General features: G+C 44.5%; 1 protein-coding gene across 1 annotated transcript in view; it reads left to right on the top strand.

The window, feature by feature from the left end:
* Window positions 1-27,022, top strand: part of LOC310772941 (interleukin-1 receptor accessory protein-like 1) — a gene marked incomplete at both ends in the record, with an annotated part of 502,589 nt that overhangs the window by 183,247 nt on the left and 292,320 nt on the right. Inside the window, 2 exons of the mRNA XM_083632894.1 lie at window positions 11,115-11,301; window positions 14,835-14,988. Of these exons, the coding sequence (XP_083489020.1) occupies window positions 11,115-11,301; window positions 14,835-14,988 (341 nt within the window). The remainder of the gene's footprint in view (window positions 1-11,114; window positions 11,302-14,834; window positions 14,989-27,022) is intronic.

Genomic DNA, 27,022 nt, shown 5'->3' with positions numbered 1-27,022 from the left:
CACCTTGAATTGCCGGCTGGGCCTTGACAGGGCCCATCCAGATCAGTGGCAGATTAAAGAAAGATTAAACAGAAACTTAACTTAAACATAGCTTAAGATACCTTAAACCAATTCAACCTCTTAATAGAGGTTGCCAGACTCTCTCCCTGTAAAGGGGTGGGGTAGAGTCTGGCTGGTAATAACTTCACTGTGGACTAGCGGGGAAAAGGGCTCTGTTTATTACAGCCATCCACCAAAAAGGCTGGCTTCATTGCACAATCCACATCAATCGTTTTCAGCTTGTAGCAACGAGCTAGCGGCTAGCGCTGCTGTTGTTATTGTTTCAAAGCGGCCGGTGCAGGCATTTGAGATCGGCAGATTCGACACGGAGGGAGCGGAAAGGAAAATCCATATATGGTCGCAGCCGGTCAGTCAGAGCGGGTCGGAGCCAATTAAAGACCTTGCAGGGAGCGGAATGGGATTTCCATCCGGCACCGACTGAAATGGTTGGCACCAATGGGAGAGCTACTATAGTTTGTCGAAAGCAATGTTCCTTGTGGGGCAAAAAAATATATAATAATAGAAAATAAATTAAATTAATATTAAATTAATATTTAAATAAAGACATTTGTCGGCACCAAGTCGCGAGCGAAGTGGCTTACCTGGTAGCACGCTTACGATGGAGGCTCAATCCTTCGTGTGGCAGACGCGGGTTCGAATCTGACCCGAGGTCCTTTGCCGCATGTCATCCCCTCTCTCTCTCCCCACCTTTCCTTTCTGCCTAGTGTCCTATCTAAATAAAAAATAAAGACGACCCCCCACATTTCTTTTTTTTACATAATTTTTCTATGGAGTAGCAGTTATGCAATGATTTATTTTTTCTTGTACACATTTATTTATTTATTTATTTATTTATTTATTTATTTATTTATTTATGTATTTATACATTTCCATATACTGTAAATGCCAACAATAAGCATCTATGAAATTACCGTATGCAACAATGTTGTCTACACCTGTATTTTAATCAAACTCCAATCAGCTCTTTTGGCACAGTCAGCAATTATGCAACGAGTCGTGAACTGTGTGTCACTGTGCATCGCATGACATGATATATTTAACCCTGTGTAAAGGGTTAATGTCTGCTGGTTTTATTTCAGAATTGCTTTTCGCACAGGTTTTTCCCCTGTTCTGTGACAGCGTTATGCCGAGGTTACATTTAATCAACTCCGTGTTCTCTGGCCTTTTGACATACTTTACACTGAGCCGGTTCCCTCAGAACCTTATTGTTACTTGAAATCAGGCTCCAATGACTAATCAGCAATTATTTCATTTATCCAATTTCCATTAGCGAGGAGTTATTTTAATTAAGAGATTCATTAGGTTAGTTCATTTATTTCCCCCCAGGTGCCATGCAATCTCGTGAGACTTTCAAATCAATTCCGCTGCCTATTATTTAATATCAGAGCTCACAGTGGCTGAGTGAAAGGGCATGTACCGTCTGCTTCATCCACAGGGGGGGATAGATTCATGGGCAGTCTAGCAATTACCCCAAAAGAAAAGACAAAAAGAAGATGGATGGCTATATTGATGGGTAGATGGATTGGAAGGTAGATGGTGGTGATTTTCCACACATTTACTGCAAGTCATTTGTTTAAAAGGCCAATCTAACTCTGGAAGTGACATACAGTATCCTATAAATTATAAACTTGTGAATTCTAACCAAATGCAAACGACCCGCAAGTACCTCTCGGTAGGGATTTTCCACCACAATCCTCTCGGCAAGCCGTCGGACTCATAACTGGCCCATTGCACGGATAATTTCACCGTCTTTCCCGCGTATTGCAGCTGGAGTCCTCTGCCTGCCCTCCAGCCGTGTGCGCTAGCTGTCAGCCGCAGGTTCCTCTCGGCTGATGTATGCAGCATGCTATCTATCATTGCCACCACGTTGCATATCTTCTTCAGTTTGACAGCTTTTGACAGACATCCTCGTCCATTAATGCCATGGCATCGCCATACAGTAGCTTGTTATCACCCTACCTAGGGTACACAGAGGGCTGCGCCAGCATTGAGTGCTCAGTGCGTAGTGTGCACTTGCGTCTCGGCTGTGTGCAGGGCACGAGGATAATTGTCGTCCCCCAGTTCTTCGGCGAGGCTTCATGAATATTACCTGCTGAGCGAAGAGTCACGGGAGAGGCGCCTCGCTCGTCGGGCTCAGAAGGCGCGGTGACGGGATGGGAAATGTTGGAAAGACATCGTAGGACAAAGCGTTGGCCCAGACCATCGATCACTCAGGCGGACCACATGACACAATTCAGCCTCTCTCTCTCTCTTCCAGCCGCTGGGGCGACTTTATCAGCGCTTCGCAGAATATTTAACAGGGAAGGGAGAAGCACCCGTGGGATCTCATTTGCGCAGGTGTCCATCTGGTAGGAGTTGTCTGGGATAATCTCCACATTATGTCACATTTGCATCCGGGCTTCATAGAATGGGCACACTTTAATCGGACCGGCGCCGGCGCCGGCCAGTTACGGAAGGCGAGGGATTGTTTTGTCCACGCTGTGGCGAGGACCAGCGCGCGTTTGCACTAATCCACGAGGCGGCTAATGCCGCGCAATTATGTAAGGATTTAACATGTTTGTAATTGTTTGTTGGTTCAGCTCAATTTGTGTAACCAGCTTTAGTTGGAAAATTAGCAATGAGATTTTGCTAAATGCTGCCAATTTGTTTGGTCTATAACCAGGGGGATTTGCTGCAGTCAGGCCTGAGTACGTGTCAGTTGTGACAGGCTTATTAGGCGGTTTGAGCCAGGAAAGGTGCTCTTATTGACTTCATTGACCATCAAGAGCCTTGGCTGTTTTTTTTTTGCCCGCCTTCAAATAGCACAACTTTCACAGTGAGTCGTCGTGTTCATTGATCCCACGTTCTATTAAGAATTACTCAAGCAGTAGATCCCATCTGAAAATGTTTGCTATCCCCATTAATGATCCATACAAGATCACTGTAAATGCTTAGCAGGTAAAAAAAGACTCTTCCTGTAGCCCTCATATGGCTCCAGAATGTTGCTGGTCATATTTACATTTCAGACTAGATCCCTATAACATTTGGATAGGGATGGGAATTGATACGATTTTATTGATACCAATGCCATTATCACTTCTGCTTATCAGTCCGATTCTTTATCGATTCCGGATCAATTTTCTGTGTGGGGAAAAAAGTAGGCCTACAGAGGTTTAGAGGGTCAATGCAGCTGTTCCATTATCTCTTGAGTGTGAACACAGTGTAGAATGTCTACCTAATATATATATATATACTGTATATACTGTATATATATATATATATATATATATATTATTATGGGAATTTGTTTGCCTTTATTTTAGATTTTAGATAGGACAGTAGGCAGACATCAAAGGTGGGGGGAGAGAGAGGGGATGACATGCGGCAAAGGACCACGGGTCGGATTTAATAACATTCTTAAAGTAAATTACTATGCTCCTTTTCTTCAAAATATACTGTATAACGTTTCAACATATTGTTGGTGTCCCATAACGTTTCAACATATTGTTGGTGTCCCCCCTCAAAATGATAATTTTACAGACGTTACAATATTGTCACGCATTGCACCAGCGAGTTTGAGTTTTTACAATGTGCATGTGCAACGGTCAGAAAAACATGCCGGTGTTATGCCGAATTCTGCATCCCCGGTGCAAAGTCAGCCTCCATGAGCCAGGACAGACCCCCCTGGCCTGGAGGTCACTTCTACCCAGATTTTAAGCACCAAAGACGGCCTTCATGAGCCAGGACAGGCCCCCTGGCCTGGAGGTCACTTCTACCCGAATTATAAGCAATAAAGCCGGCCTTCATGAGCCAGGACAGACCCCCCTGGCCTGGAGGTCACTTCTACTCAGATTTTAAGCACCAAAGTCGGCCTTCATGAGCCAGGACAGGCCCCCTGGCCTGGAGGTCACTTCTACTCAGATTTTAAGCACCAAAGTCGGCCTTCATGAGCCAGGACAGGCCCCCTGGCCTGGAGGTCACCCGGAATTTACACACCAACCTCCACCTCACTTCTACCTGATTTAAGTCAAAACAGCCCAAAATAGGCCGAAATAAGGTTAATAACTATAGACGTCAGATCATTTCTCATCATTGATGAACACCCAGAAAGAAGATTATATCTTTTTAAGCAGTACGTTTCCATAGAAACCATTACCCCGCGAGGTGGGGATGGAATTCTCGCCGGGATAGATACATCGATAAAAGGAATTGATCAACTCAGAGGCATACGATTGTGAGTAATTGAACAATTTGGAACCGGTTCAAAACGGTTCTGGTTCTTTTTTCCCCATCCCTGCATTTGGATCCCTACAAGATGATGGTGCTGAACATGCCCAAACCTCAGCTGACGATGGTCTGGTGCAACACATAATGACGAGCTTTACCCGTGCCATAGCATTCAGGCCCAGCAACAGGCAGCCAATGCATACCACAGCAGGCCCACTATCTAGTCAAATCAAATGTTTATCCCACCTCTGTCTGTGGACTCAGGCAAGCATGTCGCCTCCAAACATTACAGCTAATCTTGCATTTTACGTTCTCACTCGCTCGCATTGTAAATTCCCAACTTTATGTATATGACCTGAGCAGTTGCAGTGCATCAATCATAGCAAGTAATTTTCAGCTAGCTCACGCTGTATCTGCATAACGCATGGAAACAAAAACTTCATTCAATCTTCCAAGTGCTGTTGACATTCGGCACTGTCGCTCCACATTAGGGCTGCTATCCCTGCCTCTCTCTGACACACACACACACACACACACACACACACACACGTATTTCCTTTGTCTTCTGCCATCAAAGGTGCAGCAGAGCTGTGCATCAACCTGAGTACCATTGCTATTCATACTTGAATGGATGAGAAAACACAATATGACATTGTATGAATCTGTAATGGTCTGGGCCGTACACTATAGCTCAGAGTAACGACGATCCGTCATGCCGATAACACGCCTCGTGAAAGCTTTCCTATTTCAGACTATAAGAAGTGAACAGCAATATGAAAGAGAACATTTTTAACTTCTTAAATGGTGAAATAAATGTGATTAAACTCCCAAATTACCTTTCCCCCTCCGATGCAACAAAGCAGAAAATCGAGACAAAATGTGAGCGCTTTAGATGTCAATGGGTATTAAAGGTAGGATTTTCTCTATTCCATTGTAGTTTTATCTGTGAAAACGATGCGTCGCCTCGCCTTCTCATTAAATGTTTCATACTATCTGTTCTCTGCTGACTTTAATGAGTCACATGAATCACCCTTGTGGAGACTGTGATAGCGGAGAAGGGCTTCGTTCTGCCCGCGTGAACTCGGAGACGGAGCGCCTGCAGCTGTTGTTCACGCCGTCTCGCGAGTGTTTGACAATATCGCCCCATTTACACCCGGTATTATAGTCAAATGTGTTCTGTATCCGGTCCTTGCCTTTGTGTTTACACCTGCTATTTTTAATGCGTTATCCTCGTTGAGATCGGATCTCTGTCCTCCACAGCAAAACCTGCACGTGAGGTGGTGGCAAATCTGTATTTGTAGGAAGTGTCAACATGGCAGGCAAGGGCGTAGTGGGCACGGGGTACGCGGGGGACACGTCCCACGCAGTTCCCGCATCTGTCCCCTCTGTCCCCCGCACTTTATTCCAAAATTCAGCGCTAATTTAAACGGGAGCGGTACGCACTCTCCCTCAGCATTCTCTTACTAAGACTCTCTCTCTCTGACTCTCTCGCTCTCTCTCATATGGATAGCATTATTAAGGGAAACCGCATTTCTATAATAACTCAGTCATATAGTCCTATTATTAACTGCTTTGCTACTAAAGGTTTGCGCCACCGCAAATCAGTGATAAAACCTTGTTTTTTGGTAAGACGGTCGTTCTTTGTGGTGTGGGGGTCTATGCATTTGTGGGTGTACAGTATCAAGACTGAGGGGCACTTTACACGAGGACGGTTTCCTATGGAAACGGGGAATTATTTTATCGTTAGTGCCTCCCGTTAAGACGGCGATGGCGTTTCTGCGCTTTGGAGACGGCACATTTTGGAACCACCTTCCAGAGTGAAATTGTTGGTGACGCTTCCCGCTGAGCGCTCCATGTAATCGGTTAGAAACGATAGTCTTCCCAGAAACTGACGTGCCTGCACACGCGACACACACTTGGCAACATTCAGAATTAAGCTACACTGCGGCCGACTTCAGTTACATGTTCATAGCGAGCGTTACTGCTGCTGCGAGGAGCTGATGGCTGTACCCGGTCGGCATTTAACGTTAGGCAAGCACATCGACAGTGTTTTCTCACTGCAGCCTACACAGTAGACAGTGTCAGCTAGGGTTGTGCGATGTCAGGAATTTATTAATCGTGATTATTTTACAGTGAAACATCGTTTTGCACGATGCCATCGTCATTGGGGTGGGGGTTGGGGGAATAATTAATTATTTATTAAGTCGCTGCGTTGCTGTAATGCGTTCACGTTAACAGGACAGCTGAGCCTGAGCTCTACATGATACCAGCGGGCTTGAACGCGACTGAAGTGGGCATCGGCTGTCACTATAGCAATTTGAACGGCCCAAAACTAACGTTAACGTTACTCACCAACAACGTGTGTGTGTTGAATTTAACTAGCTGGCAGAAAACCGACTGGCTCCTCAAGCAGTACTGCTGTAACAGCTAGCAGTAGCCTAGCTGCTGCTGCTGCTCGATTTCTCTCTCAATTCTCTCCAGTCTCCTCAACCCTCTTTTATTAGGTTCAAAAGCCCACGCGAATCTAACGTTATATCCGCCAGTAATTCTGTCACTTTTCTGCCAGCTAGTTAAATTCAACACACACACGTTGTTGGTCAGGATCTGACTGTAACGTTAACGTTAGCCTGCGCTGTTCAATATTGCTAGTGTTGTATCAATCAACTTCAACTTTCACTTTTGAAACAGGCGAGTTAAATTCACATTTGAAGACTTGTACTCACTGTGGGTTGAAAACAGGAAAGAACGTGAGGTTTCTTCTTTCTCTTAAAAGTTTTCACAACAAAAGAACTGACTTCTCGTGCGCGGGGGACGCCCCGGCGACATTAAACAAGCATACCCAGTGCAGAGAAGCACTAGAGCAGAGGATTGGGAGGGGAGGCTTCTCTGAGTCTGAACTGGGGGCGCTCGTTTAATGCTGCCGGCGCGTCCCCCACGCGTCACGGTAAGTTGACTTGGTATGTTTTATTATTAAAACGGCACAAATTTAATTCGAACAGATAATTAATCACGATGATCCGATGTAGAAGGCTCAGAGGTCGATGGGGGGTCGGCCAATCACGATGGTCGATGCCATCGTCCATTGTGCCAACCCTAGTGTCAGCACAGCCAGTGCTCCCGATCCTCGCTGCTCGTTAAAGATTTCCAAATAGGCTTATTCTGATGAACTGGTCACATCTACTGTATGTAACGTTCTCACCCGAAGAATATTACAACTTTAAAACAAGTTTGTTGTTTTTTTAGCTTGAAAACAGCTTTTTGGCAAGTCTAAAAATTACTACGGTAGCCGTAATCTACTTCCGTGTCTAAAACCCAGAAAGACGATTACGAAATGACGTCATGCAGAAGCGTCCATGGAGCGACGAGCAACGCCTCGTTGACCATCACACTGCCACCTAGCGACCTGGCATGTACATTACGGCGTTTTAAAAATTCAACAGCGCTCATGTAAACAGGGAGAAGGTGTGAAGGAAAAGGTGTGAAGGAAACGCTATTGTGTCGTTTCTTCCAGAGACTGTCCTCGTGTAAAGGGCCCCTGAGGTGCAAAATAAAGGGAGGGCTTTATGGAAATTGGTAGTGGAGCTGATTTATCAAGAGGTCGTGCCCGCTGCTGATTGCACATGGAATTTGAGACCCAGGGGAAGCATGTCTTATCATTTTGCACCTACAGTAGCATACCTCTGCTGGAACTCTCTCTGGAACATACAGTAACATACCTCTGCTGGAACTGTCTCTGGAACATACAGTAACATACCTCTGCTGGAGCTGTCTCTGGAACATACAGTAACATACCTCTGCTGGAGCTGTCTCTGGAACATACAGTAACATACCTCTGCTGGAACTGTCTCTGGAACATACAGTAACATACCTCTGCTGGAACTGTCTCTGGAACATACAGTAGCATACTTCTGCTGGAGCTGTCTCTGGAACATACAGTAACATACCTCTGCTGGAACTGTCTCTGGAACATACAGTAACATACCTCTGCTGGAACTGTCTCTGGAACATACAGTAACATACCTCTGCTGGAGCTGTCTCTGCAACATACAGTAACATACCTCTGCTGGAGCTGTCTCTGGAACATACAGTAACATACCTCTGCTGGAGCTGTCTCTAGAACATACAGTAACATACCTTTGCTGGAACTGTCTCTAGAACATACAGTAACATACCTCTGCTGGAACTGTCTCTAGAACATACAGTAACATACCTCTGCTGGAACTGTATCTGGAACATACAGTAACATACTTCTGCTGGAGCTGTCTCTGGAACATACAGTAACATACCTCTGCTGGAACTGTCTCTGGAACATACAGTAGCATACTTCTGCTGGAGCTGTCTCTAGAACATACAGTAACATACCTTTGCTGGAACTGTCTCTAGAACATACAGTAACATACCTCTGCTGGAACTGTCTCTAGAACATACAGTAACATACCTCTGCTGGAACTGTCTCTGGAACATACAGTAACATACCTCTGCTGGAACTGTCTCTGGAACATACAGTAGCATACTTCTGCTGGAGCTGACTCTAGAACATACAGTAACATACCTTTGCTGGAACTGTCTCTGGAACATACAGTAGCATACTTCTGCTGGAGCTGTCTCTAGAACATACAGTAACATACCTCTGCTGGAACTGTCTCTGGAACATACAGTAGCATACCTCTGCTGGAGCTGTCTCTGGAACATACAGTAGCATACCTCTGCTGGAGCTGTCTCTAGAACATACAGTAACATACCTCTGCTGGAACTGTCTCTGGAACATACAGTAGCATACTTCCGCTGGAGCTGTCTCTAGAACATACAGTAGCATACCTTTGCTGGAACTGTCTCTGGAACATACAGTAACATACCTCTGCTGGAGCTGTCTCTGGAACATACAGTAGCATACCTCTGTTGGAGCTGTCTCTGGAACATACAGTAACATACCTCTGCTGGAACTGTCTCTGGAACATACAGTAACATACCTCTGCTGGAACTCTCTCTGGAACATACAGTAACATACCTCTGCTGGAGCTGTCTCTGGAACATACAGTAGCATACCTCTGTTGGAGCTGTCTCTGGAACATACAGTACAGTAGCATACCTCTGTTGGAGCTGTCTCTGGAACATACAGTAACATACCTCTGCTGGAACTGTCTCTGGAACATACAGTAACATACCTCTGCTGGAACTCTCTCTGGAACATACAGTAACATACCTCTGCTGGAGCTGTCTCTGGAACATACAGTAACATACCTCTGCTGGAACTCTCTCTGGAACATACAGTAACATACCTCTGCTGGAACTGTCTCTGGAACATACAGTAACATACCTCTGCTGGAACTGTCTCTAGAACGTACAGTAACATACCTCTGCTGGAACTGTCTCTGGAACATACAGTAACATACCTCTGCTGGAGCTGTCTCTGGAACATACAGTAACATACCTCTGCTGGAACTCTCTCTGGAACATACAGTAGCATACCTCTGCTGGAACTGTCTCTGGAACATACAGTAACATACCTCTACTGGAGCTGACTCTGGAACATACAGTAACATACCTCTGCTGGAGCTGTCTCTGGAACATACAGTAACATACCTCTGCTGGAGCTGTCTCTGGAACATACAGTAACATACCTCTGCTGTAACTGTCTCTGGAACATACAGTAGCATACCTCTGCTGGAGCTGTCTCTGGAACATACAGTAACATACCTCTGCTGGAACTGTCTCTAGAACATACAGTAGCATACCTCTGCTGGAACTGTCTCTGGAACATACAGTAACATACCTCTGCTGGAGCTGTCTCTAGAACATACAGTAGCATACCTCTGCTGGAACTGTCTCTGGAACATACAGTAACATACCTCTGCTGGAACTGTCTCTGGAACATACAGTAGCATACCTCTGCTGGAACTGTCTCTGGAACATACAGTAGCATACCTCTACTGTAACTGTCTCTGGAACATACAGTAACATACCTCTGCTGGAACTGTCTCTGCAACATACAGTAACATACCTCTGCTGGAACTGTCTCTAGAACATACAGTAGCATGCCTCTGCTGGAACTGTCTCTTGTACCAGCTTCAAGATCAAAGTGATGCAGTCATCTACACATAATAACATGCACTCATAGATCGCAGGGTTTAATCGAGTATGCTGACTTAAAAATCTATCATTTAAGCCTCATTGGCAAAGTAGCAGAATACGCACTCAATATTCAGACTATGACCTAAATATAAATACAATTTGCACGCTCTTCTGTGGATTTGCTGACACTCATTTATGAGCCAATGTCTCTGTGACATTGCCTTGGTAAGCATTTTGGTTCACCTCCCCATATCATACCAGCGCTTTTTACCTCCACTAAATTGCGCTTGTGGTGCCCAACTGTATTCACTTTATCATCCCATGTTTATGCACAGGTAAAACATCTCTCTGCAGCTCTTTGGTGGTTTCTCTGCCACCAACACAGACAGACTGGACAACCTATAGGAGAATGAATGCTCCACAATTCATTGCGGCTAAGAAGAGGTGCAGCAACTCATTTGGGTGCTTCACTTAGGCTAGAGAGCATGGCCATGAAGATTATGTTCAACAAATAGGAAGGGCTAAGCACGTTGTTTGGATTGCATTCACACCTACCTAAGATCTGAACACAATGCGAGGGACTACCTCCAGATGTGGTCAGGCAGATCCGATCACATTGCGATCACGATGCGTTTACACCTTGCATTAACATGCATTTTTCCTTATCCGGAAAACGTGTCTGGATACAGATCACATTTTAATAGCATGTGTAAATGGTGTCTATGAGACAAACTCTGAGATTTGATCGACTGACCTGTTGACTGCTTGTGTTGCAGGAACTCCACATACTGCATGAAGGTGTCCATGTCTCTGACGGTAGCGGAGAATGACACCGACCTCTGCTATAACTCCAAACTGAGGTCCTTTGAGAAGGCAGAGCTGAGCAAAAGCAAAGACATCACCTGTCCGGGCATTGAGGATTATATACAGCCTGGCATGGAGCCTGAGATTTCATGGTATAAGGTAAGAACCAATCTTTATACAGTATATGATCTCATTGTATATTCTATTTCCCCAAATAATACCTGAGAATCTCAAACTTCTGCAATTTAATGTATTTCTCCAAACACAGTAGGATGTTTTTTTTTGTCTGACCACTGTAACCCCTCCTGCACATTTAGAAATATAAACTTTGAATTAAATTTATGAACGTACTTCACAGACAGCTCTTTTATTTGTGGTCTGAACTTTCGCTGAGAATAATCTACTTAAGGTCAGCTGTATTGGGGGTCTATGTAGCTGCAAATACCAATACTATTTCTTTCTGCGACTGAAAACATCAACACATATCTCAGAAACGTCCTAAGGACTGGCAAAATTACATATATATATATATATATATATATATATATATATAGTACACTCACACGCCTTTTGTTATGAACTCAATAACCCCATTCTAAACTTCTCCTTCTCCCAACGGAGTGTCTGGGAGGCAGTTGCAACACCCACGGTATAACCGAGCCGATTGCCGGCCTCCGCAGACCTCCCCCGGCAGCTGCCGGCCTCCGCAGACCTCCCCCGGCAGGTCGGGGGGGAAGCGGGGGGGCCAATTCATCAAAAACGAATGTGCGTCGGATTAGGTGGCCGCATCGCTTCTTCAGTTTCCCAGCGATCAAATTAAAATGCTAGATAATGACTGTGGGCTCCAGACCCTCCAGTTATTGGCTCTCACTTTGTAAGTAGTGGCAGATTGAATTCCGGGAGGCTCGCCTTGGACCACAATTGGAAACCGAACCCACAGTGCCCCGGTTTCCTCCGCCTCAGGCGTTCTGCACGCCTCGGCTGGAAGTCCACACTACATATTGCCTACTAAATAGTATTATTATTATCATGTAGCAATAGACAGAGGGTTATCAATTCATATTAGGGCTGAAAATAACGATTATTTTCATAATCAATAGTTTTCTCGATTAATGGATTAGTTTGGTCTTTTGTCCACAACCCAAAGATATTCAGTTTACTGTCTTAGAGGAGTAAAGAAACCAGAAAATATTCACATTTACCAAGCTGGAATCAGAGAATTTGGACTTTTCTCCTAAAACAATTACTCAAAATGATTAATCGATTATCAGTTGTCGATTAATTTTCTGTCAGTCGACTAATCAATTAATCATTGCAGCTCGAATTCATATTACACCATCAGCTGCTTTTCAGTTTTAAGTGTATCTTCTATCATTTCCACTATAAACAGAAAATCCATGTGCTGGAGAAGAATGCAAACCTGACGCTGCCAGATGGTTTGCTCCACAGAACCAGACATTGTCCTTAGAGGACTGTTTAGAAAAGGGCAGGTGCATTAAAAAAATACCTGCCGATTGGATGAACCATCTGTCTATCACCGTCACGGGCTATCACGGGCTTGCTTCTCACTGTCATCACACCGGAATCCCGCCCATCGCTGCCTCTGGACCCTGATTGGACCCGTCCGGCCCACTGCTTTGACGGAGTTAAAATAATGCATCATTGCACCAACTTAATTACACAGACCATGCTGTTTTTTGTGAGTGTTTTTTTTTTTACATCTTCTAGCCCATTTACGACACGCACATACTTTACAGTACATTGCTACCAACCATTTTCCAAAAGCATACTTTTTCAGATTTTTGAATGCTTACCAGATTTCCATATTTTCAAAGCATTCAGATGATAACCCTTCCTTCCAAGTTTTCTGCTGCTCTGGGAAACATTCCTGCCCGGGTTTAGAAGTCATGGATGTATGAATTTAGTAGGTAAAACAATCTTTTCTTCAGGGACAATTTTCTGGCAGAGACGTCCGTTCTGTTGTGTGGGCGTTTGTGCGTGGAAACCATTTCCAAGTCTAACAGAGAGGAATTGTGCATTCACATGCAAATGGGTAAAATGTAAAAACTAATTCCCTACTTAGTAGTTAGCCATACTAGCTATCATAACTTTTTGTTTTAAGTGAGAAGAAGCCAAATTCTGAAATTCACATCAACACATCATCCTTTTCACGGCCACGCTTGCTTATCATTTATCTTCCTGGTTTAACGTTCCATCAACATAGAATGCAATGATGTCACAGTTTCCCACCAGCACGTGAGCGCACAAGAACACCTGCAGATTATTCTTTGCATTCAACTAAATTACCATGCAGCCATAAAGTAACGTTGGATTACCTAACTTTCTATTGCCTATCTCACTCAAGTGAGTTTTCAAGTCTCTGCAAGTTGATTTCATCATGAAATGAATGCTAATGAATGCAACATCAAACTATTATACTATCTAACTACAGTATTGTATTTGTGCAGTGTAGTGAATGGGCTAAAAAAAAACATGCAGTCAATCTGGTATGGTCCTTTTATATAGTCTACACTTGATTATTTATTTGTCTATCTAACTTTTGGATTAGGATATGATTTTGTTTGTTTCAGCTTTTTTGGAACTTATTCAACCCATCATAACTGAAAATAAGATCTTTTGAGTTATCTTTCTAATCAAGTGTTTACAGTTATCAGCAAGTGTTTCTGAACAGACCTTTTACAGTCTCAAAATACATGTAGTTGTACATAGGTATGTGCACTTTCATTCACCCGGCTCATACCATCAGTCTTTGTATCAAAACCGTTCAAATCAGTTTCAGAATGAAAAACACACAGAGCCTTAATCCCTTAAATCACTATTCAAACAGAGCCAGTAGTTGGGCAATTAGTTCAATGGTACTTTAATGATGAAGGTGATGTTTGTGATGGTAAATTTGGTGCATATCATCATCAAGTGAGTTGCTTTACTGTCAGTTTCATGTATTGGTATCATGTGATATCTCTAGACTAGAGTACTGCAGGAATGAGTCCAGACGACCTGGATGTTAGCACTTCCTTTTCCTATGTGGAAAGCTTAATGGGACTTTTGCATGGGGAGTTTGGTTAAGCTTGACATAAGGTCTGTGGTTAACAAACGTTTATGAGCAAACTTTGTGTTCAGCAAGATAATCTTCACAAATGAGGGCCACTTTTATGAGTTTTGAAGCGTAAATGTCTTCAAAAGACTTCAAAAGTCATAAAAGTGGTCTTCATTTGTGAAGATTATCTTCGCTGTTTCATAAACTTTTGTTAACCACAGACCTTATTTCATGCATTTAACGGAAACTCCCATACAAAAATCCCATTGACTTTTACACGTAGGAACCAGGAGCTGCGGGGACTTCTGGGTAAGCCTACAAAAATACATCATTCCTGCGGTACTCCTATCATTTTGTGTAACAGTTTAGAAAGCTAGTTTGACATTTGATAACAAAAGGCCCTCTACAGATTTAGCTTGTTCATTTAATATGCTCAAAGATGTAATATTCTCTTCTCTTCTGTGTTGTTATTGATGAGAAGTGTGGAAACGAACGTGTCTCCCCTGTGGACGAGAGTTGAGTTGAGTTGAAACTCCAGTTAAAAATGGCGAGCTGCTGACAGTGCAGCCAGGCCAGATTAGTTGATTCCCTGTTTGCACATCCCCACGGTCTTTTCTCTGTGCTTTGATTAAAGGAGTGCCAGCCAAAGCAGTGGAGACAGACCATCGTGAGGAGGCGGGACACTCTGTCCATCAAGGAAGTGCGGGAAGATGACATTGGGAATTACACTTGTGAATTACAGTTCGGAAGCTTTGTGGTGCGGAGGACTACAGAATTATCCGTCACAGGTAAAGAGGAATGTCTCTACGCTGCCTGAAGGCTGCAAATACTTTTCTTGTGGAGTCATCCTGGCTTTACTTTTGTAGAGGTGCTTATATCATGCTACTTACCGCAGGGACGCTGGAACTCCTTTTAAGTAGGGGGTGCCGCAAGGAAGGGACCCAGTGGCGCCCGCCAGGGCACCGCTGCGAATTCTTTTACGTTTTTTGGTTTGGATGTTTTTTAGTCATATTTAGAGGAATATCTCATTTTAAATTAACATTAGGATTATACTGTTGTGATGTCATTATTCAGTATTTTCTCCTTTTCTCACTCACTTTCATGTCACCACCTGCTCTCCCTTTTGGTCGTTTTACACTACAACAGACAGCAACACAGGCAGAAACACTGAAATACGAACACGTCTTCTCTTCAAACACGTCTTCAGCGGAGACTCCTTTTTGAGGGTGACATCATTGACCATATATGGACCAAAAGTGGAGCCTAGCAACCTAGCACATGGCTATTGTTTTGTTTACGGCCGTGGGTCCTTTGGGGGATCTACAATAGGCGACTAAGAATGTGCCTGATGAAAAATGTAGCTTAAAATATGTTCATAGACTAGAGAACGTAATTCATATTATTGTTCCTCATTAATGATACATCGTTTCAACTGCCGCAACCCATCTGCTAATAATCAGAATGTTTATTTTTATGATCCTGCCCGCCCGCGGGGCGGGATATCTGCAGTCAGCGCGGTTATAACTGTGGCCCGCGCATCACTAATATATATATATATTTTTTTTATTGACGTTGCAATTCCAATACAAAACAGCAGAGGGTGTTGCAGCACCCTAAGCACCCCCACTCTATGCAAATCATATTTTTATTTCATGCATAGAAAAAAAAAACATTTTGACAAAAGAATATCTTCGCTATGGCTTGTGTCTGTACTCTGTACTCTGTGTGTGTCTCGCTGTACAAATTGTTTTTTTTTTTACAACTGGATCTTGTGAAAACGAAGGGGCTTGAGGTTGTTGTTGAAAATTAAGGGGTTTATAGACATTTATAGCTGATCCCGGCACCTTTTGTCGGCGTGTCACAGTCAATAGCGCGGCTGTCTCTGAGACTTCTAGGCGGCTTTAATTGCTAAGTAGAGGCATTCACACACAGAGCCACTTCAGCACTTTTTCTTAAGGCTGCTGAAATATTTAAGCCAACCTAAAGTGTGTGACAGATTGCTTGCCACCGACACTGTCACCGCCAAGGTTGACACAGCAAGCACTGTGCACAGGGAGCCAGCGGAGAGGAGGAACATCAACTTTACAATTTCATTATACCTCGTGTTTTTTTTTTTGGGCTTATCTCTTTGGAATTAGATCTGTTAGTTGCTCTGTGCGATCTCAAAATGCACCACTTTTAAATTTGCCATCAAATAGCATTTAATTGATAGCCTATTAACTTTTATCTTGGTGTTTAATGGTGTTTACTTATATGCCTATTTTATTTGGTTGTTATTGTCATTAGATGTGATTTTCGGGCTCCTTTCGTCTACCAAGCATTCAACATAATGAAACCGTGGAAATTGAGCAGAATCAGGTAGTCCAGGTAGTAGTCCCTGCCTACCATGTTCGCATGTTCGAGCCCCCGTGTTACCTCCAGCTTGGTCGGGCACAATTGGCCGTGTCTGCAGGTGGAAGCTGGATTAAGGGTATGTGTCCTGGGTATAGCGCCTCCTCTGGTCGGTCGGGGTGCCTGTTCGGGGGGTGTGTGTGGGGGGGGGGGGACTGGCAGAATAGCGTGATCATCTTTCCGGCGAAACTACCTCGCTGTCAGGTGAAAAGAAGCGGCTGGCGACTGCACATGTATCGGAGGAAGCGTGTGGTGGGAGTCTACAACTCTCCCCAGATCAGCAAAGGGGGTGGAGCCACGACCGGGACAGCAGTTTTTTTTTAAATAAAAAACAAAAAGAAAAGGATCAGAATCTACGTGCGGCAGTCGTTTCACCTGCCACATGGCAAATACAGGACACCGTTCATAATCCCACACATATATTCCTCCCGGTTTGTTATAAATTTTGCACGACAACATGACTGTGATTTTGTCTGACTCATTTGGCTGCGCTCACCTTTCCTGTGGTGCTTCACGTCTGCACGGATAACGACTAACGTGAGATGACGCAGGCGTTTCCCCCCGAAACAAAACAGAGGGTAGTGAAGAGGCTGCGGCTGGATGGAGGGCTGTTACGCACTGTGGGCGTGAGGGTCAGACAAACTTGTTTGCTGTTAACTGCTACCTGATTACACTTTATAGTCCCCTAAAGAGACAGAGACAGACTCCACTGAAGGCCACCCCCCCACCCCCGTCCGTCGTAAATCATTCTCTCTCCAGCCTCAAAATGTCAGCCTCAGGGAATGGTCGAAATCTCTCCGTCTACTTGGAGACATGGAGCATTTCAAAAACAAGCGGCGACAGAGGATTGACGATTCGGGCCGCGGCCGTGAAATACAGGATACATTTTGAATGGTTTGACTGAACTTGACAGCATCTACAACACTAGGAACTGGTTAGTTTGGAGTCTCCAGAATGTCCTCTATCAGTAGTCAGTGTTTAGAATCATTTTAAATGTTCAGGCCTGGAGGGCCCCGACTGCAATGGTGTGGGCCCTCGCTGGCGACGCTAAACTTTTATCTAACCTGTTCACATCTATGTTGGCAATGGCATCCCAAGTATCATCATACTATTATGGGATGCGATGCGAACAGTTGTATTATGGGATGTGCGTTTCCCAGGCAACGACACACATTGACATGTTTTGGAACAGCGCTGCACGTTGGCACGATGCTCCTAAAAGCAAAATGCTTATTGTTTTGAATGATTTGGCTTCTTCTATTACTGTCCACTGTCAACACCAGTATTGTTGTATTGTAATAATATGCCATAAAGGTTTATTGAAATTTGGGGAGAGCAGAAAAAAAAATCTAAAAAACGTTTTTTTGTTTTTTTGTTTTTTTGCAATTTTTTTGCATTTTTTTTGCATTTTTTTCCCTGGCCTGGCAGGCCTGTAGAATAGTAGGGGAAACACTGGTAGTGAAAAGACCACATGTATGATACTCTACATAGCATTATTATTGGTATGTATGTGGTATGGAGTAGGAGTTGGCATATGTAAATGCCATCATCTATGTAGCCTACAATAGCTGGCAAAATGTCATATATTGTAGAAACCTAAATATGATAGCTGGGATAAACTAAAGTGGCCATACAACTTTTTTTCTTTATTATTATGATTATTATTTTGGAGGGGGGGGGGGTATTTTTGCCTTATTGGATAGGACAGTAGGCAGACAGGAAAGGTGGGGAGAGAGAGAGGGGATAACATGCGGCCAAGGACCACGGGTCGGATTTGAACCCGGATTTGTCCTGCACATTAGAAGGTAATCCATGGTAATATTCCATGTATTCAGGTGTACTGAGACTTAAGTTATTACGAGGGATGCACATGCATATAAAAAGCTACAATATGCAACATTTAGCCTCGAGGCAGGGGAGTATATTACCTGTACGAGTGCTGCAGAGTGCTCCCCTCCAGTTAGTCGAGTTCACATTCCAACACTTGTCAGTCATCCTGATGAGCTGCCTGATGGTTTATCTAGCTCTGCTAGCTTGCTGCTGTAGGTAGAAAACATGGCAAACTGGGTCACATCCTTCCCCTGTAGTGATAAACAAGCCAGTTCTGCCTCACTTCTGTGCCCTCTCCTCTCCCTGAGATGGGAAAGGGAGAGCAGTGCCGGTGTTCTGTGTTTTTGAACAGACTTTTACTGCTTTACTTTATTATGAAATATTACTATTAAAATGTAGAGAGCCTGGCGGAGAGAGGGGGAGATGACAAAGATCCTGCATCTGAGTTGAGATGTCACGGTTCCACCGGAGACCTCCAGGGGTCCCCAGCAAAAAAAGGAATAATGTATTTTCACTATAATTCCATCCATACAGTCAGTGAGTAACACAATGACAGAATGTATGACTATTTTGGTCATGTTTTCATACACTGTCATAAAACATCTAAAAGCAAAAATCTTATCAGACCTGCAGTGTTTTAGGTTGGTTGGTTTAGGCACGAGGAGTGAGATTGTTAGGATTAGGGTATAAGAATATCATGGCAGGTCACAGAATCTGATGGGTCACCAAATATGGTGGAACTGTGACCCTACGGAAATGTGTGACCACACAGGGTGCTGCTTGTTACTGGCTACAGTGGTCACATATTCTGATGACTGCTGCCAGAAATGGAGAAAGTATTGATTCTTTCCCCCATGCGGAGCAATGCGTCACAGATTTCAGCCTAACAGTATCCTGGGACAAAATATTATCAAATGGGGTCAGTGCCAGGGGTCTAATTTTGTGTCAGTTTAGGGGTCCTTGACCTGAAAAGTTTTGAGAACCAATGCCTTCTTAGACCACTGAACCACCAGGACTAACCCTATTTATTGTCATTTTAACATGAGCAAAGTTGCATATTGCAGTTTTAACTCTATGAGCTTGTACTCACTTACAGTTGCAAAACGTGATTATACTCTATACTATACACCAACCATACATTTTTATATTTATAATACTTTTTATAATACTTGCATTCCAGTTGATTTAGTTGTGAGTCGTTCCTGACTTCTCACATCAGCAAATCTTTAAATGAGGAATATTATCGGTCCCTTCAGTCAAGCTAATTGGCAATTTTGCGAGGCCCAGTTTGTCCAACATGCTTTCACTGTTCTGACCCAATGATTGCTTTTGGCGAGAAGAGATTATGTTTTAATGGCCATCCGGCACGTCTCCTCACACAGTCCTCCAAAATGGTGCAACATTGAATTTGAATGCCAGGGATCTCCCAGTATCATATCGAATCAGTGTCCACCACTAGTTGTCATATTAATTGCTTGTGTTTGCAAGCCACCCGAGTTCAAGTGATTAATTTTCCACATTTAATCAACACAACAACAAGCATTCTGGGCTTATTTTTTTACGAGAGATATTCAGCCAATGATCTGCTACCATTATCCAGTGCCCTCCCCAAATCCACAGAGACACCAGGCTGCCTTCATAAACCTTTACTTTGTGCTCTTCATCCCCTTGGCTAAATGACAATATACTGCCTATGGATGGAGCGGTCATTACATTACACTGAGTCACATCGCATTGCACCACCTAACATTTGCTGCTGATTTGATTAGGAAGTCAATATCAAACCTGATATTCAATTATATCATTTCATATCAATAGCCTCTTTTCTCCCATTGCGGGGTCACGTGGTGCTTGACAGGGTCAGGACCGGCTCCACACGGCGGCCATTTGGCCCTTTAGTGGAAAGAAGGCCAGTGAAAAGACATCTAAAGCAGAAAGAAAGCGAGAGAGCCATAGCCATACGTTTTGATAACATCATATTATTGAAAATCTCCTCTATCATTTGAGACATTTGAGAAGAGGAGGTTGCAAGACTGAACCATTAAAGTACGCTCCATCTACTTGATGTATTCCATATGGAGATCATGTGATACGGACCTCTTGCCCTCTTTATAATTAATTTTTTTTTAAATCTAGAATAAGCATACATGTACCTTTTGTATAACATTATCCTCAACCTCCCACAGATAACTCCACTTCCCCATCAAGCCCTTGACAGTGGTCTCTTTATCAACAGCCCACAGAGAGGAAAGGTCACATTCAGCCCACAGTCCTTCTCAGAGCAGTGCAAGGAGAGCAAAGGTCAGATTGCGATTAGAATGGGCACCGCTGAAGTCATAATGAGCTCCCTCGCTGGGCGACTGGAAGCGGGCTTTACTTTTTAAATGAAATTTGCTGGATTTGATGACTTCTTTGTGTAAGGTGTGCCGTTACGTTTGATGTCTCCGATTAATCGCTACACAATAAGTAAAGGTGAAAATGTAGATATAGCGGAAACCGTGGCGTGCAAAACAGCCTGTGTCGGTGTAGCTAACGAGCTGGCACCGATGCCGCTAACCCGCGTCTCCATCCCGCACCTCCCGCGTGCAGCGCCAGCATGAAAATAACCCAAATTCCTGAGAGGTGCTATCAGGTGAAAACAATCATGAAAGGGTCTCTCCGTGGAAAATGCTTTTGCCTTCCTCCTCGAACAGAGAGTGATGATTCCGATATGTTTTCACGCCCGTCGGGTCTGAGTTTTTTAATGAAGAGATCTGATACTATGGTAGCTTCGTGCCTCAAAGCGCTTCCCGTCACAGTGCTTGTTTGAACCATCTTTCAATTGAGCACATTCCCAGCCCGTTTCTCTAGAGAGTCAACAAGGGCTTTTCAACAATGAGAGACCTAGTAGAAAGGTTCAATAAGCTTTAACGATACAATAAACAAATTAATTTTGGCGTCTGACTCCATGATATAATGACGCTCCTCCTGAGATGTTGAGAGGAGGGCGTCAGTGATGAATAGGAGAGAAAATCCCCCCATAGGGAATTATTCAGGAGTCATGACGTTGGTGGTGGTCAGGGGAGGAGGTGAGACGAAAACAACTGCTTCAGCGATGATGATCAGCAACTGAGGATGGCACACAGCACATAGCAAACATAGTAAAAACATGGACTCACAGGGGAAGCGTGGGAGACTGTGAATGGATGAGGAGACAGCATGAATGAAAGGGGCATGCCTAACAATGAATGGGTTATACAACCTCAAAGAAAGGGGGCGTGCACTGTGATATAACCTGAACTGGGCGGTGGCTGCAGAAGTAGTCTTCATTATAGAAATGAGTTCAAACATCACTTTGCTAGATTGTTGCGTTATGTTATTGCGGGGTGACTTGACTGTGGGTTCTGGCTGGAAATGAAACTTCAGTGCTCTTGAGCAGGGGCGTCATGCAAGCCAACAAGCTGAGGGGGCGAACTCTGGCGCTGCCCGGCGCGCTTTGTGCGCCGCCAAAAGAAAACTGGGCGGTTGGAAGCCAGATTTAGAGGAATATCTAATTTTAAATTAACAGACTGAGCAGGTGTAACCATAAGGCTATTTTCCAAACTGCTCTCAGCCTCCTGGAAAGATCCATAATCACCAGACTAAGTACATTGCCACTGCCCAGGCTCAATGGACTTGACGAAAAAGGGAGACCGCACATTTCAAAGCAATGTAACACAATGTTTATTTTGGCTGGTATTACCTTCTCAGAAGGTAGAAATATTTTCTCACAGGATGTGACACAGTATAATACAAGACGCACACTAGACCGTGGACTGCAACTAACTCTTGAGATATTCATGAATGGCTCTGTGCATCGCGGGCCTACGGCAAGATCCAAAATGTCTTGCTTGAATGTTAATAGTGCCTCTATGTCCTTGTTAAGACAACCGCACTCACTGCCCTGTCTCCCGCCTCCTGCAAAGTCAATCTCCTGCCAGCAGCAGCATTCGGTGGCCATTACCCACTCCCTCTCCCATCTCTCCGCGTTGGCGCATTAGCATAAGAAGGAGGCTGGAATATAATTGCTCCTTTAATTGATGGAAGATAATTCATCTGGCCGAGGCGGCGGTGGAAAGCAAAAAGACGACACGTTGAGCGGATTTCGGGAAAGAATCCTTTTTTTATTTCCGTGTGAATTTGATACAGCGTGTAATCAACAGGTGCTCGATAAGGCCTATTAATTTCTACATTCATTACCTCTGATATTTGATCACAGAGAACATATGAATAAAAATGAGCTTTGCCATTATTCTGTAATGTTTGCTGTGAGTGGAATACAGGTCTTCCTGCTATTAAGCAGAATGAGACTTATTCATTATACTTAACACTATCTTAGAGTGTCACATGGTGTTAAATTGCTAAATTTGTTTTTAGTGTGTGTGTGTGTGTGTGTGTGTGAGTGAGTACATCTATGTGTGTGTGTGTGTGTGTGTGTGTGTGTGTGTGTGTGTGTGTGTGTGTACACGCGCACACGTGTATGTGTGTGCCTGTGTGTGTGTGTAAAGGTGTGTGTTTGTGTTCATGCAAATTGGGTAAAAGGGGGGAAAATTTTGATTTTGAAATGCAGGATGGCAGAGGCAGAAGACAGAAATTTGGCATGTAGGTCAAGTGTGTGTGTGTGTGTGTGTGTGTGTGTGTGTGTGTGTGTGTACACAGTGTGTACAGTGTGTGTGCAAAATGCAGGGTGACAGAGGCAGAGTAGGGTGGCCGGCCCCTGCCATCCTGCATTTTGGAAATTTGCATATGTGGTCGCAGCTATTGCGAATTCATGCTTGTTTATCTATCAGGAGGAGACACACATGTCACTATGGAAGTTTACATGACTGCCAGTGCAAAGCTCACAGTAGCCTTGTTCAGAATGGTTCACTCATTCACTCACTCACTATTCCCCATGTAGTGTTCATCATATAGGCTAGTGAACTACGTGGAACGATCAAATGAGTTTTGGACACGTACACAGATTATTGTTATGAAGATCATTGCATCACAAGATGCGCCGGGTATTCATGTGATGTTAACAATCCACGCCCAGTATCACACAAACAAACCACGCCCACTATCACATAAGCAAACCACGCCCACTATCACATAAACAAACCACGGCCACTATCACATAAGCAAACCACGCCCACTATCACATAAACAAACCACGCCCACTATCACATAAGCAAACCACGCCCACTATCACATAAACAAACCACGGCCACTATCACATAAGCAAACCACGCCCACTATCACATAAGCAAACCACGCCCACTATCACATAAGCAAACCACGCCCACTATCACATAAGCAAACCACGCCCACTATCACATAACCAAACCACGCCCACTATCACATAAGCAAACCACGCCCACTATCACATAAGCAAACCACGCCCACTATCACATAAGCAAACCACGCCCACTATCACATAAGCAAACCACGCCCAGTATCACATAAACAAACCACGCCCACTATCACATAAGCAAACCACGCCCACTATCACATAAACAAACCACGGCCACTATCACATAAACAAACCACGCCCACTATCACATAAACAAACCACGCCCACTATCACATAAACAAACCACGGCCACTATCACATAAACAAACCACGCCCACTATCACATAAGCAAACCACGCCCACTATCACATGAACAAACCACGCCCACTATCACATAAACAAACCACGCCCAGTATCACATAAACAAACCACGCCCACTACCACATAAACAAACCACGCCCAGTATCACATAAACAAACCACGCCCACTATCACATAAGCAAACCACGCCCAGTATCACATAAACAAACCACGCCCAGTATCACATAAACAAACCACGCCCACTATCACATAAACAAACCACGCCCAGTATCACATAAACAAACCACGCCCACTATCACATGAACAAACCACGCCCAGTATCACATAAACAAACCACGCCCACTATCACATAAACAAACCACGCCCAGTATCACATAAACAAACCACGCCCAGTATCACATAAACAAACCACGCCCAGTATCACATAAACAAACCACGCCCACTATCACATAAGCAAACCACGCCCACTATCACATAAACAAACCACGCCCAGTATCACATAAACAAACCACGCCCACTATCACATAAACAAACCGAGCTCTCCAGCAGAAATATCCTCAGGTAGTATTGATGTTGCATGTTTTGACTGCTAAATCCAAAATGACTCATTCTAATTACGTGCATGTGTGGTTTTGTCAACTGTGGTGCTGTCTCCTAATAGCAAGCTGTGCTGGTCAAGTAGCTCACGAGCGTGTTAGCTCACAAGCTAAGCGTCTTTCTTCTTCTCCTTCGGTAAAGACAGCCGCATTGCATTGTGGTATAGCGGCAAAATGTAGGGTATTCACTGTTGATTCACTGTTCACTAGAAGTCGCTATGCATTGTGGGCATTTTATTAACAGTTGAGAATTCGGACACTAGTACAAAATGGCGAACACACTAAATAGTCCACTATTTCTGTCATAGGGACGATTCTGAACACGGCTAGTGTATTAGCATAATGAATGGGCAGAGCACCCTTTCATCTTTGGCTTGTCAGTTGAACATGTGACCAGTGCGGGTGATGGACTTATTTGAAGAGCCCCCCCCCCCCCCCTCACTGCTGGCCATGGCATGACAAGAATGTGTAGAAATGAAAGTGGATAACACTGTGTGGCTTCCTAGCTATTTTTTCTACTGTTCAATTTTCTAAGAACGAGATTTGCGTAGATGAATGTTTGTTATGCTTGTAACTGTGTCTGCCCCAAAAGGAATCTGTTCCTTAGCCGAAATAATGGCAGATTGATCAACTGAAAGCAGGATGTACAGTACAGGAATGACCACCATTTTGACTGTCACGTACAGTACACTCATGTCATACAGATTCCCCGGGAGGAGTAAGGGAACAAAGAGGAGGGGACTGGAGGAGAGGAGGGGAGGGGAGGAGGTGAGGGGGGAGAGGAGAGGAGGGGAGGGGAGGAGGTGAGGGGGGAGGGGAGGGGAGGAGATGAGGAGATGAGGAGAGGAGGCGAGGGGAGGAGATGAGGGGGGAGGGGGGAGAGGAGAGGAGGGGAGGGGAGGAGATGAGGGGAGAGGAGGAGAGGAGAGGAGGTGAGGGGGGAGGGGGGAGAGGAGGAGAGGGGAGGAGGGGAGGAGGTGAGGGAGAGAGGAGAGGAGGGGAGGGGAGGAGGTGAGGGGGGAGGGGAGGGGAGGAGATGAGGAGATGAGGAGAGGAGAGGAGGCGAGGGGAGGAGATGAGGGGGGAGGGGGGAGAGGAGAGGAGGGGAGGGGAGGAGATGAGGGGGGAGGGGGAAGAGGAGAGGAGGAGAGGAGAGGAGGTGAGGGGGGAGGGGGGAGAGGAGAGGAGGAGAGGAGAGGAGAGGAGGAGGGGAGGAGATGAGGGGGGAGGGGGGAGAGGAGGAGAGGAGAGGAGAGGAGGAGGGGAGGAGATGAGGGGGGAGGGGGGAGAGGAGGAGAGGAGAGGAGAGGAGGAGGGGAGGAGATGAGGGGGGAGGGGGGAGAGGAGAGGAGGGGATGCACTTCAAAGTGGGAGAGGAGCTCTTAAAGCATGATGGATGGCCATGTGACCAATTACAGTGATTTTTCACATGCCCCCGCTGCTTATGTTCATAAAGGAATGACTACTTCAGGGTCTCTGGGGCTTGAGGACCGCACACAAGGAAGACACCCCGCGCACACGCAATGACGTCCTCGTCCCGCTTAATGACATTTTAAATAAGACTGGGGGAGAGGGGGGGGGACTAAGTGGTAAGAGTAAACGGTAGGGTGATGCGACACAAAATGCCAAATGGAGGGTTATTCATGTATGATGTCATTGTAATTTATGATAATAATAAAGAAATAATTTATGATTTTCTCTCCTGCACCTGTCGTCTCACCTCTGCCATCAAGTCAAGTCAAGTTTATTTATATAGCCCTAATTCACAAGCATGTCCCAGAGGGCTTCACAGAAAATATGTCTAGCTAATTCTAGCTGACACAACAGTAGCAAATTACAGAATCATGGCATCCTCTCACAACCCAGCCAAGACATTCGTTTAGTTCATTGAGAGTTGATATGAGTTAAGTTGTGGACCAGTGATGTCATTTTGGGCATAAAGGACATCACTGGTCCCCAGCTAAATCAAATCTCAATAACTCTCAAACTAAATGAATGTCTGCAAAACTGTTTACAGTTTTCGGATATACTACTGATTTTTATAATGATACAAAGCTGGTTGAAAATTGATGGAGTGTATCTTTAATCTCAGGTGGAAGGCTAAATCTGTCTTTCCTTTCCAGCCCAAAGTGGATCTTGTTCTCTTGGCCAATGTTCAAGCTGGGCCTTGACAACAGCTTTCTTTTTTTCTGTTGCCACCCACTACAGTAAATTGCACACTCAACTATGCCACCAAATTGAAGGCCACGATGCAAAAGCATGGACATGATAGGGCAGCGTATCAGTACTCAATACCGAGCGATGTGCAGAACAGTCTTTGACACAGGGCACAACTGTTGCCAAAAAACTCATTCTGAAGGAATGGAAGTCGTCCTCTTCACCTTCTTTCCAAGAG

This window comes from Poromitra crassiceps (genome assembly GCF_964638095.1).
Source record: "Poromitra crassiceps genome assembly, chromosome: 3".
Lineage (NCBI taxonomy): Eukaryota > Metazoa > Chordata > Actinopteri > Beryciformes > Melamphaidae > Poromitra > Poromitra crassiceps.
This window is presented reverse-complemented; position numbering and strand designations above follow the sequence as displayed.